Below are 13,370 nucleotides of genomic sequence, written 5' to 3'. Positions count from 1 at the left end.
ATTAGTCTAGATACAACAATGCCACACAGTATGCTGATTATGTTTGGTTTGACGAAAGTTCAAGAGTCCTCGAGCTGTCACAGACCGAGCTGCTTTCCTCTGCATCAATATAGGAATGAAGTCTGTAAACAAAATCATTGAATACTACTTTTTCTGACTTGCAAATGAAATAATCTGTACATCTGTGTGGGTGAGTTTCCTCTCGCTTTGCTTTAAGTTACATTACTATAATCTTTATTGTTATTACTGTGATTAATCATCCACTGCCCTAACATTTAGATTCCCTGATGTCTTTTTGGTTTCTTCCTTTCTCTTTCCTCCCTCCCTTGCCCTCATTGTTGTCATCCTGTTTCTCCTTGTCAGGTTTGGTTACACTGTCATAAGAGGGCAGGGAGGCAGTTGAGGGAGTGCCCTCCTTCTTTTCTTGTTCCTGATTGTTACCACCATTCTCTACTTTGTTATTGGCCGGTTTGCGCTTACAGACGAAACCTCGCCGGGCCAGGTAGGAGCGGTAGGCCCTTTGAATGATTCTGACAGATACATCCTCCTGCTTGCGCCTCAGAGTGGTGGTAATAGGCTCATAAGAGACTTTGGAAGGATTGGCTGCCACAAAACGCTCCTCCATTTGTTGCCTCAGCATGTCCAACTCCCCACTGTCACCCAGCACACGCTTGGTGAAGGCAAAAAGGATGTCCAGACAGTGGATGCGGTCTCCGCTCACCATAGGCATGTCCATTGCGATCAGCTCAATGGTGTTAGGTTTGGGGACACGGAGTGGGTGTTCAAGTGCATCTGCAAAGTCAGAAAGCTTGGCATAGGTGATGAACTGGGAGGCATCAGGGTCAAACTTCTCCCAGATTTCATAAAAGGTCTCAAAGTCGTCCTCACTGAGCGGATCTGCACTCTCCTCAGTGGCCACACTGAAGTTCTCCAGGATGATGGCGATGTACATGTTGACCACGATTAGGAAAGAAATGATTATGTACATAACAAAGAAGAAGATGCCCACAGAGGGGTTGCCACAGTCTCCAGTGGCTGGGGTGCCGGCATTCTCCAAAAGGGGGTCACAATCTGGAGGGTAGTTAAGAATAGGCAGCAGCAGGCCGTCCCAGCCCGCTGACGTGGTTATCATAAACAGGATGATCATGCTGTTTCCAAAGGTCTCAAAGTTGTACAAGTCATCAATTCCAGCCCCGTGTTTCACGTAGCCAAAGTTGGACATGCCAAAGATGGAGAAAATGAACATAACCAGGAAGAGCAGGAGGCCAATGTTGAACAAGGCAGGAAGTGACATCATGAGGGCAAACAGCAGAGTTCTGATTCCTTTGGCACCCTTGATGAGTCGCAAGATTCTGCCAATACGAGCCAGACGGATCACCCTGAAGAGCGTCGGTGACACAAAGTATTTCTCGATCAGGTCTGCCAGAAACATCCCTACGGTGGAAAGGAAGTGGAGACATAGAAGACTTTTAGTTAGAATAGCAAAAATATAGCTAAAATCTGAGCATTTTTTTCCCCTTTTCTTTCATTTCGACAACAAAAAAAGAAAAAGACTCAAAGTAAAAGCAGGTCCATACCTAGAAACAGTCCCCTCAGCAAGTATCAAAGATGTTTTATGTTTTCAGCTGTGACTTTTATCTTATGACATGGTCAATTGTCATTTTTGAGGGGTGTTTAGGATTCATATTCTGCCTTCCTGTTATGGTTTTTGCTTAACCCATAAAGACCCAGCTTTGGAAAAACTGATCAGATAAGTCAAATTTTTTAAACATGAGATCTTTGTCCCTTTAACTAAATGTAAATTAAAAAGAACTGGAAGCAGCAGAAGACACAAATCACATTGTGTTCCCCAGGATTTTGAGCAAAGTTTGTACCATAAAGTGATGTCAAATGTCTCAGAAACTGTATGCATCATATATGTCACGCCGGGTCCTTATCGGTTAAGCTGTTTTATTTCTGTTCTAGTTTCTGTTCTTGGCTGTCTTTGTATGTTGTGTTTTAGGTTTCATTAGTCCAAACCTTTATGTTCTGTCATCCCTACTTCCTGTTCAACACACACCTAGTTTTAATTTGCTCTTTGCTTGAACTCGTCCTCGTTCAGTTGATTTTTCTCAGTATACAGTATATATATCTCTTGGTTTCTTTTGTTCTGTCCTAGATCATTATCATTTTTGTGTCTTTGCCTCTTCGTTTTCCTAGTCTTAGTTTTTGTGGCCTTCTTAGTTTGGTTTGTTTGCCTAATGATGCATTTAGATTATCTTATGCATTTGTACCCTGCTGTGGGAGTTCTTTTCATTATTTAACAATATAAATCCTCAATTCCTTCATCCACCTGCCTCCTGCCTGCTCCCGCATTGGGTCTTTAGTTTTTATGAGGCATGTTTTTCATTTTTAGCATGTTAGGCAGCAGCTCAGATGAGCACAGGCTTACAAACTGTAAGAACAATTAGAGAGTGAAGTTACATGTCTAAAGCTTCACAACTTACATCAACAAGCCTTTCCTGGCAGTGACTCTTCACTTTATTTACAGTAAAATAATTTGGGTCTATTAGCATGGATAAAGTCTCTTAACCATCTGTTACTCAAGCTTATTTACACCGGCAGTACCTAACCTTTGTCTGATCGAGCTGCCTCACACTGATCACACACCATAGCCTTTTTGAATACTTGCCCACGATTGAAAGGATGACCACCACCACGTCGAAGATGTTCCAACCATTGGTGAAGTAATAGTGACGCAGTGCAAAGAGCTTCAGTAGGAACTCGCCAGTGAAAATCACAATGAAGATGAAGTTGACCCAGTAAAGCACCTCCTCGGTTTCCGGAGACTGATCGTCTGTTTCCACCATCATGGTGACCATGTTGAGGCAGATGAGTATCATAATGGAAATGTCAAACACCTGCTGCGTCACAAAGTCAAACACCATACCCTGGATTTTGTTCTGAAGAGAAAGTAGAGGAAGAAAGGAGTTAATTTTGGAAAAGTAAAATCAGTTTGATAGGGATGAGAGCAGTGGCATTTACCTGAGGCCTGGGTATTGGCTTTTGTGGTTTCTTTGAGCCTAGCTTTTTCATGGCGTTGTAGTATTTCTTCTGCTCTTCTGTCATAAAGATATCCTGACCTCCAAAGTACAGGGACACAAATAATTTGGTTATAATCTGCAAACATTTTAGAGCCTTTGCTTTAGTCCAAATCTCAATAATATTTACACAAAGAGACTGTTCACTGTTTACAATCTAAAACTATAGGAACAACACAACATTTTGGGAAAATATAATCATTAAAGTGAAGAAAATAATGCTTATCTTTTTCTTCTGCTGGTTGAAGTTATCGATGATGACACCAATGAAGAGGTTCAGGGTGAAGAATGAGCCAAAGATGATAAATATGACAAAGTAGATGTACATATATAAGTTGTCCTCATAGAGGGGCTGATCTTCCACCTGTTAAGTGGTAAAAAAATAGGATAATTTGATATACAAAAGATCTGTATAGAAGCAATCCTTAACAATCTGTACTGAGCTATGAAGGGCCAGACTTTATAATCAAAGCTGAAACCAGTCTACCTTTCTGGAATCGATTGCTGCATACATGATGTCCATCCAACCTTTGAATGTTGCCTGTGAGGTAAGCAGTCACAATGTAACAGAATACACTCGACATCAGCAGAAAGAAACAAACAAGATGCAGGATGAAAGGCCTCTTACCACTTGCAAGAGTGCTAGGTATCCTGCACCCACATTGTCAAAATTGATTTTGACATTTTTCCATCTGACTTCAGAGTAATTTGCATTAATAAGTGCGAAGCACTCGGTTTTGTTGTTGACCTGATCCAGTTGAAAGTATTCCTCAGACGTCTCATTGAAACAGTAATAGTACTTTCCAGCAAACAGGTTGACGCCCATGATGCTGAAGATAAGCCAGAAGATAAGACACACCAGCAGCACGTTCATGATGGAGGGAATTGCACCCACCAAGGCGTTTACAACAACCTGAGGAGAGCAGTGAGGAAACAAAAGTTTAATTTTGCAGTCACACACACACACACACACACACCAGCTGAACGAGGTTCACATATGTAAACATCAAAACACTTACATAAAAATGCACACTCTGTCTCTCCATAAAAGAAGCCCAACTTGTGTCATTAGACTTCATGACACAAGTTTCGGCTCAACGTGATAAGCTAAAAGGGAGCGTAACAATACTCAGCACAATACAACACAAAAAAAGACCATCTGCTAAATGCAAATGTCTGCTTATTAAGATGTGAATATTAGTGATTAAATAAAACATAACTGGTAAAACAAAGCAAATATGCTTGTGTAGATTAGGAACAAATGCATGTAAACATCTGCACTCATACACAATAATTTTCCATTTCTTTAGGTGTTATACAATTTTATATATATAAACCCCTGCAAACATACAGCAGTGGAGCTTTACTGACAGCTCAGTTTATTAAACAAATGCATTTAACTTCTTTCAGCAGCTACTTATGTTTTTTTGCACTGAACTGTATTCTGCCATAATATATTGTTACACTCCTATAAAATGTAGTTACTATAAAACTACATGTTCAAACACTGTACCAGTGATTGGCATATTCATTTTGTTGTGCTCCAGCAGGTGTTTTAGACATGCTGAGTTGATCTGAACAATCAATGCTCATCTACTGTGAAAACAGATGATCTCTCCATATGAAATTTAGATAAGATATAACAAGCATTTGCAGTAAATTTGGGAGGTCAAAAGCAGAATGTGCATTTCCATACACAGAGGTGCCATGGAAACAGAAAGGCGAATAAATTACCCATAGAGACAAACATCAAATGTCAACTTATTTTTTTCTGTTCTTGCAGTGTTTTGCTGAATATCATTAATACAGAAACAATGCATTGATGTGAGAAGTTAATATAACTGCAAAATGGTAACTGTGAAAATCATGGTAATGAGAATCACTGAGGAGCAATGAGCAAGGATGGCAGGGGAGGGGGTTATGCAACCAGAAGTTTGTTGATCTTCCAGTGTGACAATGCCAAAGCCAAACTGTGGTAAGATCAGATAACAGGACACTTGAGGCAGAGCAAAAGTCAGAAAATGCTGAGCCTAGACACTGACACGAGGGTTTGTTTTCTTCTGCCCAACAACAACCAGAGGCTAATCTGACCCATCACACACTCAAGTGATGCTCACAAAGGAATTTCATGTCATAGGAAAAAAATTTATTTTCTGTTTTTTTTTTAGTGCAGAATCCTCCAGGGGTGAAGAACTATAGATGTAAAATCTATACACACATAAGCCCAATCCCAACTACTCTCTTTGCCTTAACTACTTAGAATAGCTTGATCTTGTCATTTTTAATCCTTGCTTAAATGTTAAGCACCCCTTTTGTTTGAGTGGCGGTCATCCAGCCACCCAAATGACATCAATACTTCAGCTGAAGGACTAGACAGATACTTCGTTTTACTTCTGAAAAGAAATGGAACATCTTATCTCTGAAAATGGAGGAGTATGGCCAATTGATCAGAACAAGAGAGGGAATTGGGAAGGGGCCTTTTTCTTAGAATCTGTGTGCACAGATTTCCACATCATTTAATTTGTCCCTCATATGACAGCAGGGAGATTCTGCACCTCAGAAACACTTAAACAGCAAGTGAATGTCTTGCACAATTTGCATCTCAATCAATAAAAAAAACCCTGTCAGTTTAGTTCAGGCTGAATGGTTTGGTGTGACAGAACATACCATCCTCTGGTTGTTTCTCAGCTCGCACAGAACAGAGCTGAGCTTTTACTGTAATATGTGCTGCATCATTCACGTAAGTAGATAGGAGGGATCCATTTTTACTTTGGGTAGTACTATTAATGCATAAATCACTGTTAATTGCCTTAACGTAGCGCTACATTTATCATATATGAAATGAAATATGATAAATCAAATCAGATGCATTAGGACCATCTGAGATGATCTGTGTCCATGCAAAAAGCTTCTCACTGATTAAAGGGGTTACTAAAAAAAAAAACTTCCCCTCAGCCTTCAGAGAGATTTTTAAGACTTATTTTATATTGCCATCTCTAGCATGCGTTAAAAGCTTTTATTTAATCGGCATGCAAAAGGACCAGCTGCCTGGTGTTTTAGGTCTTACCCTCATCCCTTCAAAACGTGACAGGGCCCTGAGGGGTCTCAAGGCCCTCAGTGTCCTGAGTGATTTAATCGGGCCTAGATCGGAGAAGCCCAAAGCATTAGCTATAAGGCTGACTATAGACACCTACACAGATAGGGACAGAAGGAGAAGGAAAGACAGAAGCAAAGGAAGAGAGGACCCACACAGTTAGAGAGGATATAGAGAGAAAGGTGGACCCTATATCAACTGTAAGGATGGCTGAATAATTACATATAGATAAGTACAAAAATAGCTTCTTTATGTGAAAGAATATTTCTATAACATGAAGGTCAAACAGGAGTTATTGCAATATACAAAGATCAATAAAGTGCACCCGAGGTTTCTTTTTTTTTCTTTTTGAAATGTGTTGGCTCTTGTTTGTGTTTGGTTTAGTTTGGCAAGCCAGTCTAGCGTGATAACCAGCTTAACAGCACAGTGAGCACACCTGGAAAGAAACTTGTGGTTGACACAGTGAGAGGAAGAGAAGAGAGTCAAACAAAGGGATAAATTAGAGGAGAGATGTGTTCACAAACACTAAATCAATGTGACACAATAATATACACACAGTACACAATACAAAACAGTACAGTTTCCACAGCAGAGGGCGTTTTACTTAAAGTGGGAAGAGAAAACGCAGGAGGTTGAGGACAACTTTCAGGGTTAGAAGAGAGGATAACCTGTGAAAGTAGGAGCCCCACCACAACACACAAACCTTACCCTGGACACCCAAACACCGACCTCTCAGTCCCTCTCGACAGCTGCACAATGTCTCTCTTAACTTAAAGAGAGACACAGTTATAGGCACCTGCTGTGAGAAAGAGGACAGGTCAGTATTAGGGTAGAGGATGCTATCTGCACAATACACTTCTTTAATATGGATTTTTCGGATTTATTTCCCACCTATTTTTTTTTTTAAATGTTTTTTGGTGAAAAGTCAAACTATCTGAGAGACGAGCCACAAATAATCAAACTATGTTGGTAATTGTTTGTCAAGTTGGACTTAGACCGAAGAAATTAAGCAATATCAGGAGTTCCAAAGAGAAAAAAACAGATTACAACTATAAAATATTGTATACCAGTCAGTGTTAATGGGGATATTTACAATAATGCTTTTTGTTTCATTTTCCTTTGTAAAAAAAAAAAAGGTTTTACTCATCAGGATGTTGTGCAGTTAGCAGCAAGGGTTGGCAAAGTTACTTGCTCTGATTCTCCTTCCTCTTAAAGTTTGGAATCTTCTATTGTTGAGACTGAAGTGAAATTTAATGTCTGTAAATGTCAACAGTTTCCAAAGGATAAATATTCATCATTTTTTTGGACCATTCATTCATTCATTTATTCATTCATTCATTATCCTAACCGCTTTACCTGATTAAGGGTCACGGGGGAGGCTGGAGCCTATCCCAGCAGTCTGTGGGCGAAAGGGGTACACCCTGGACAGCTTGCCAGTCCATCGCAGGGCCATTTTTTGGTCCACGTGACCTCGAACCATTGCAGGTAAAAATGTAAACAAATGTATAAAAACAACAACTGACTGAGAGAATAAATTTACACGTTTTTTGTCTGACACTTGTGAACCATAGCTGTCAAGTTTCCCGTTTTGCCCAGGAAACTACCATATTTTTCCCTGTTTCCTGACGTCGTCCCAAATTTTTATTTTCTCATATTTTTCCTGTATTTTCAAATAGGGAGAAAAAAACACTGATACAAAGAGAGAAACCCCCCGCCCCTGCAAAGAATAAACACGCATCAGTGAACATAACCTCCTTTACCACATGGAAAGAACTGCGCACAGACCTAGAACTTGACAGGTATGTTGTGGACACTTTAACAATGATTTTACATTATTATATAGTGCCCTGTGATGGACTGGTGAACTGTCCAGGGTGTACCCTACCTCTCGCCCAATGATTGCTGGGATAATCTCCAGTTTCCCCATGACCCTTAATTAGACCAAGTGGTAAAGAAAATAAATGAATGAATATTATATAGCAGATGGAGATTAGGGAAAGGAGTTCTGTTACTTGAAGTACCTGCTAAAAAATCTACTGTGAGGAATGGACTGACTGCAGGCTGTAACTAGAACTTTCAGAGAGTGTAGATCTTCGCCAAGCCAATGACTGTGGGTGTTATTTTGTGACACTGGCAAAATTATTCCAATCTTTCCATGAGAAAGAATTTAAACAAATTTCTGGATCCAGGTAGCGATCCAGATTAGAGATCAACCACATGTGAAATCTCTTCTGAGATTTCCTGAAAATTAAATAAAAAATAGACATAAGTTGTTGGGTTTTTCTTTAGTTATGTTGCTAAAAGACAGACACAGACAGACAAACCAACGCTGCCGAATGCATGACATGACTTGGCAGAGGAAACCATTATTTATGTGGCTACGATAGATGGGGGCCAAGCTAACACACACACACACACACACACACACACACACACACACACACACACACACACACACACAGACACACACACAGCAAACACATAAACAAACAATACTGTCATTTGAAAAGATTACAGGGAGGTCATGTTTGTTAGAAACAACCTTTCAAGCATGCATTAAATAAATCCAGCAGCTGATAAGTGAACCCGATCACATACAAGTAAACTACTGTAATTTGCTTATTTTTATATTTAACAGGATAACCATGTTTCATCATCATAAACCTCAATATAAACATTGATTAATCCTTCACAGCAGTCTGCAGATACGAGCCTTCATAGACATCATTATGGTTCTCTAAGTTTAAGGGCCCATAAGTACTTGAAGATTTCGCCGATGGGGCAAACACTGACATGCGGGGCTTTTTGTTACCCAGCCAAACCTAAAAGGTTTTGGGGCAGATGAGGTTTCCTGTATGTGACATGGCTCCGCAAAGTGCTTCTATGAGACGTTTAAGAGGACTCAGAGTGTGCTTACACAAGTGGCCACTGGGACTGCTTTCTCTTTGCCTCAGCTGCTTTTCCTGATGCTGCACTTTTCACTATTGTGGAAACATCAAAAAAACAAAATTCTTAAATAAAAATGTACGCACAAGTTATAAAACACATCGGATTAGGAAGAAAAGCGATGAACAGACAGAAAACAGGTACACATGCAAACAGGGAGACTCCTTTTTCTGAGAAAAAAAAGAGCTCTGAATTTTTGGAAAATTTAAAGGCAGTCAATTGAATTGTTCTTAAAAGAATTTGAAGTTTATAGTATTTGTTAAAAAATAAATCAATAAAATGACCCATTTGTCAAGGTCAACCTTCATTTATCTAGTATTCCAGTAGAGGAGTAAAATATCATCTGACTTTATCATCTCTTACAAATGAAAAAGTCAGATAAAGATTCTGATACACAAAACATTTTCTGTCTTTCCCACAACTGGGAGTCTCCAAAGCTACAGTGTTTTTCTTTTACACTGTAGCACTATACACACATACTATGTCTTCATTGCACAATAATAACTAGAAAAGCACTCAGTGAGCGCAAACCTCAGCCAAGGGCCACAGTTCTAAAAAAAATTCCTGGATTCAAACAGTGATCCGGATCACTAAAAAAATTAAATCAGTTCTTCCTTTTCACATTTCCACCTCCTGAAAATTTAATGAAAATCCATCTATAACTTTTTAAGTTATCTTGAACACAAACAAACAGACAAACACACAAACTGATAAATGCCAGCAAAAACGTAACCTCCTTGGCGCAGGTAATGAAACATAATGTACATATTTTATGAACCAACATGTTTTCTATGAAAAAATTACTTTCTAAAATCATTTTTATTATGGTTTAATCTTGCACAGTGATCATAAACATTTTGTCTATTTCTAAATGGAGGGATGCAGAAAATACAAAACAGTCAGAAACTTATCATGCACAATTATTATTTGAGTCGTTAAAGTTAGTGTTAAGATATTACTAAAGTTTGGAATCATACTCAGTGTTTTAAGATATTAGCGGGGTCTGAAGAGCTGTCAGGGAGGGAGTGTGACATTTCTACAAGCAGGCCATAAAACTGACATATCAGGAGACATTTCCAGTAAATACACGCGTGGGCTGGTTCCTTCTGTGTGTTTTTAACAATAATACCAAATGAAATGTCCACTTGCATTATTAAAATTTCTGCGGCCACTGGTGTTTCTACTGAAAACTGACTGGTTAAGACTGGTGATGTAAACATCTGTTTACATCATCAGCTTTTTAACAGAGAGACAAAGCAGGATTTGAGACTTCAGCTCATTCGGTCAACTTCAGCAAAATGGAGATACGGACAAAAAAACAATTAATGTTTTCCCAACAGACCACTTCCCGTGGTGAGGTAATATTTCAGTCCATTTTTAAGGTTATTGCCATTATTATTCTGCAGCATACCACTTCATTTAGGACTGTACATGATCAGAAGGCTGGAAACTAAGTGAAAACAAGAAAAGTCACTCAAAGTTTTTTCTTTTTTTTTGTTTAGTGAGTTTTAGTGCTGCAGAAGCTGTGCATACACCAAAAGAGACATTTCATCCTCATATCCTGGTACCTGAAAGGTCAAATAGTCTTGTTTACAACTTAAACTGGCCTGTGAAGCATCCTGTAAAATCCATGCCTTCCTTTGGTCATTATGGTCATTAACAAATGAGCTATATGTAAACAAGCAAATTACAAGAAAACTTACATCCACAATGAAGAAGTCTAGCCAGCACCAGGCATTGGTGAAGTACTTGACAAAGCCATAAGCCACCCATTTTAGCAACATCTCCAGGATGAAGATGTAGGTGAATACCCGATCTGCATACTCCAGAATGATGCGGACTGTTTTCCTCTGTTCAATGTACACATCTTCAAAAGCCTAAACAGAAGCAGAGAGGACAGACACAGGCATTTTAAAGATGTTAAAATTTCATTCTTGACTTGCATTAAAATTTGGAAAAATTGCAGGGAGGTTATTTCAATGTAAAAGGTGTTTAAAAAGTAAACTCATAAATGGCACATTTTTAAATAACCCAAATCATTTTTAATAGTGCTGAATTATGTAAAGCACTCTATATGCTGTTTACCTTTGAGACTACACTCTCAATATTGTTACTTGTAAGGAAAAACAGCGATAAAGAAAAAAATGATGACTCCTTCCACAGCCTGTATCCATTCTTCAACACATAAGGGTTTTGATTTGGCCAGAGGCCTTCTTCCCTTAGAAAGCTGCAAACCTAAGCTGGATTCTTGTGGTTGAAAGGTTGGTGCATTACAGCACTTTGCCATCCATTAGCAACAACAACATCAAGTACAACTGCAGAAGGAATGGAGGAGACACTCTTGCCTGCCCATAATCATGGACATAAATGTTCACTTTCTCTAAGTAAATGTTGCATGCATATATTTACATGGTCTTTTAACCCATAAAGACCCAACCAATGAAAAATGTTAAGATAAGTCACTTTTTTTTTTATATGAGGTCTTTATTTATCCCTTTAACAACATGTAGAAATAAAAAAAAACCAGTTTTTTTTTTTCCTTTGGATATTTAGCATTTATTACGATGTGATATGTCAACATTTTTAAAGTGTAATGTTTCGCTTTCTGGTGTCTGTTATAAGGCAGGGATCCCCAGCCATGATCCTCAAGGATCAGTGTACTGCAGGTTTTCCAAGTGTCCCTGCTGGAACAGACCTGATTCATGCTCAGACAAGCTCTGCACATGTCTGCTAAATACACATCGATTTGAATCAGCTGTGGTGCAGCAGGGACACTTGGAAAACCTCCAGGACACCGGTCCTCGGTTCAGGGTTGGGGATCCCTGCCGTAAGGGACAGAAGACAAAATCACATTGTATTCCACAGGATTTTGAGCAAAGTTTGAACCATAAAGTGATGCCAAATGTCTCAGAAAGTGTATGTTTCATATATGTCACGCTGGGTTCACATGGGTTAAAGTATTTCTCCAGCTGTTGCTGACATGCTGTCTCTTGCATCGATCAGACTAGTGTAAAACCGATAACCAACTCTGTTTTTATGCACTTTATAATGACACTGAGCTCTAAATGGTGTTTACGAGTAGTTTCAGAAAAAGAAGTATGCTCTCAAAAATATGTGTGTGTGTGCTTTTCTTTTACCAAGGCTCCACTGCTGAGCAGGATCATAAAGATGATGAGGGTTTCAAACCAATTGTGTTCTACAATCAGATAGCAGGTCTTCCTCAGGAACCACCAGTGTTTTCCCCAGCCATGGGTGATGGGAACGTCACAGCACTTGTATTTGGCCACACATTCTGTGTAATAAGCAAAAACATTAACACTTAATTTTCATCAAAGAGGCAGATATACCGTATGGCACGAGCACAGACAACACATCTGTGTCGTAACTGCAGGATGTAGGTCATGGGCTCATGTCTGTGTGTTATTCTCACAATATTAACTTCAAAGTCAGTAATAAATATCACACACCATCTGTCCAGCAGGCATCTGGGTCAAGGTACTCCTCCACAACTTCAACCACTGCCACCTCCTCCACATCAGGCTTGATGTCAATTGTGCTGCCCTCAGACGAACTGGTGTCATCCAGCTAGGACAAAAGGGACAAGTTCAAGCTCTTGAATTTCTCTCTGGATGTCAGATGTTGAAAGCACACATGTTGTGTATGTGGCACGGTACCAGTACAGTCATTACTTTAATGCCCCTTTGGGTCCAAATGCACGCCATAATTTACTGCAAGAGTAAATGTTCCAGCTATGTAGCAAAGCTGTTTTTCCCTTTTACACTGCCTGTTCTGCAGAGTCATGCAACCAATTGCTCTGGTGAAGATGTTCATTGTAATACTTGTAAAAGATTCTTCAGTGAAGAATAATTGTTCCATTTGTTATTTAAAAAAGGACTATTCTATTCATATAAATGCTTATTTATGCAAAAAGGTTAGTTCAATATACTTGAGGAAATTCAGAGATATGTTGTAATTAAAAACGCAATTATTGTCTAAAATTATCATCTACATACAGACCTCTGAAGTTGTTTGACTGTAATGTAATGTCTTGTCAAGGGGATTCAGGGAGAACTAACATTGGCCTAACAGAGGCCTTATTCTGAAAAAAGTTTGAAACCACAAAGAGTCACATTAGCTTATAGAGGAATAATATTCGCTTCATAAAACATAAAGTAAAGGAACATATTTGCGCTCCCTTCATCTGTTTCCTTAGTCAGTTGGATTTCTGCTTTTCTAACTGGCTGCTAGGA

The 13,370-nt window shown here is 39.1% G+C and overlaps 1 protein-coding gene across 1 annotated transcript in view; it reads right to left on the bottom strand.

Moving 5' to 3' along the window:
- Positions 1 to 268: 268 nt before the first annotated feature.
- Positions 269 to 13,370, bottom strand: part of scn8ab (sodium channel, voltage gated, type VIII, alpha subunit b) — a gene marked incomplete at both ends in the record, with an annotated part of 41,554 nt that continues 28,452 nt past the window's right edge. Inside the window, 10 exon segments of the mRNA XM_079242516.1 lie at positions 269 to 1,434; positions 2,672 to 2,942; positions 3,025 to 3,129; positions 3,307 to 3,444; positions 3,568 to 3,621; positions 3,709 to 3,993; positions 6,148 to 6,270; positions 10,824 to 10,997; positions 12,258 to 12,412; positions 12,588 to 12,705. Of these exon segments, the coding sequence (XP_079098642.1) occupies positions 269 to 1,434; positions 2,672 to 2,942; positions 3,025 to 3,129; positions 3,307 to 3,444; positions 3,568 to 3,621; positions 3,709 to 3,993; positions 6,148 to 6,270; positions 10,824 to 10,997; positions 12,258 to 12,412; positions 12,588 to 12,705 (2,589 nt within the window).

The sequence above is a fragment of the Telmatherina bonti genome, assembly GCF_933228915.1.
Source record: "Telmatherina bonti genome assembly, chromosome: 6".
In the NCBI taxonomy this organism is placed as follows: Eukaryota; Metazoa; Chordata; class Actinopteri; order Atheriniformes; family Telmatherinidae; genus Telmatherina; species Telmatherina bonti.
The sequence above is the reverse complement of the archived record's forward strand: the minus strand, read 5'-3'. Positions and strand labels throughout refer to the sequence as shown.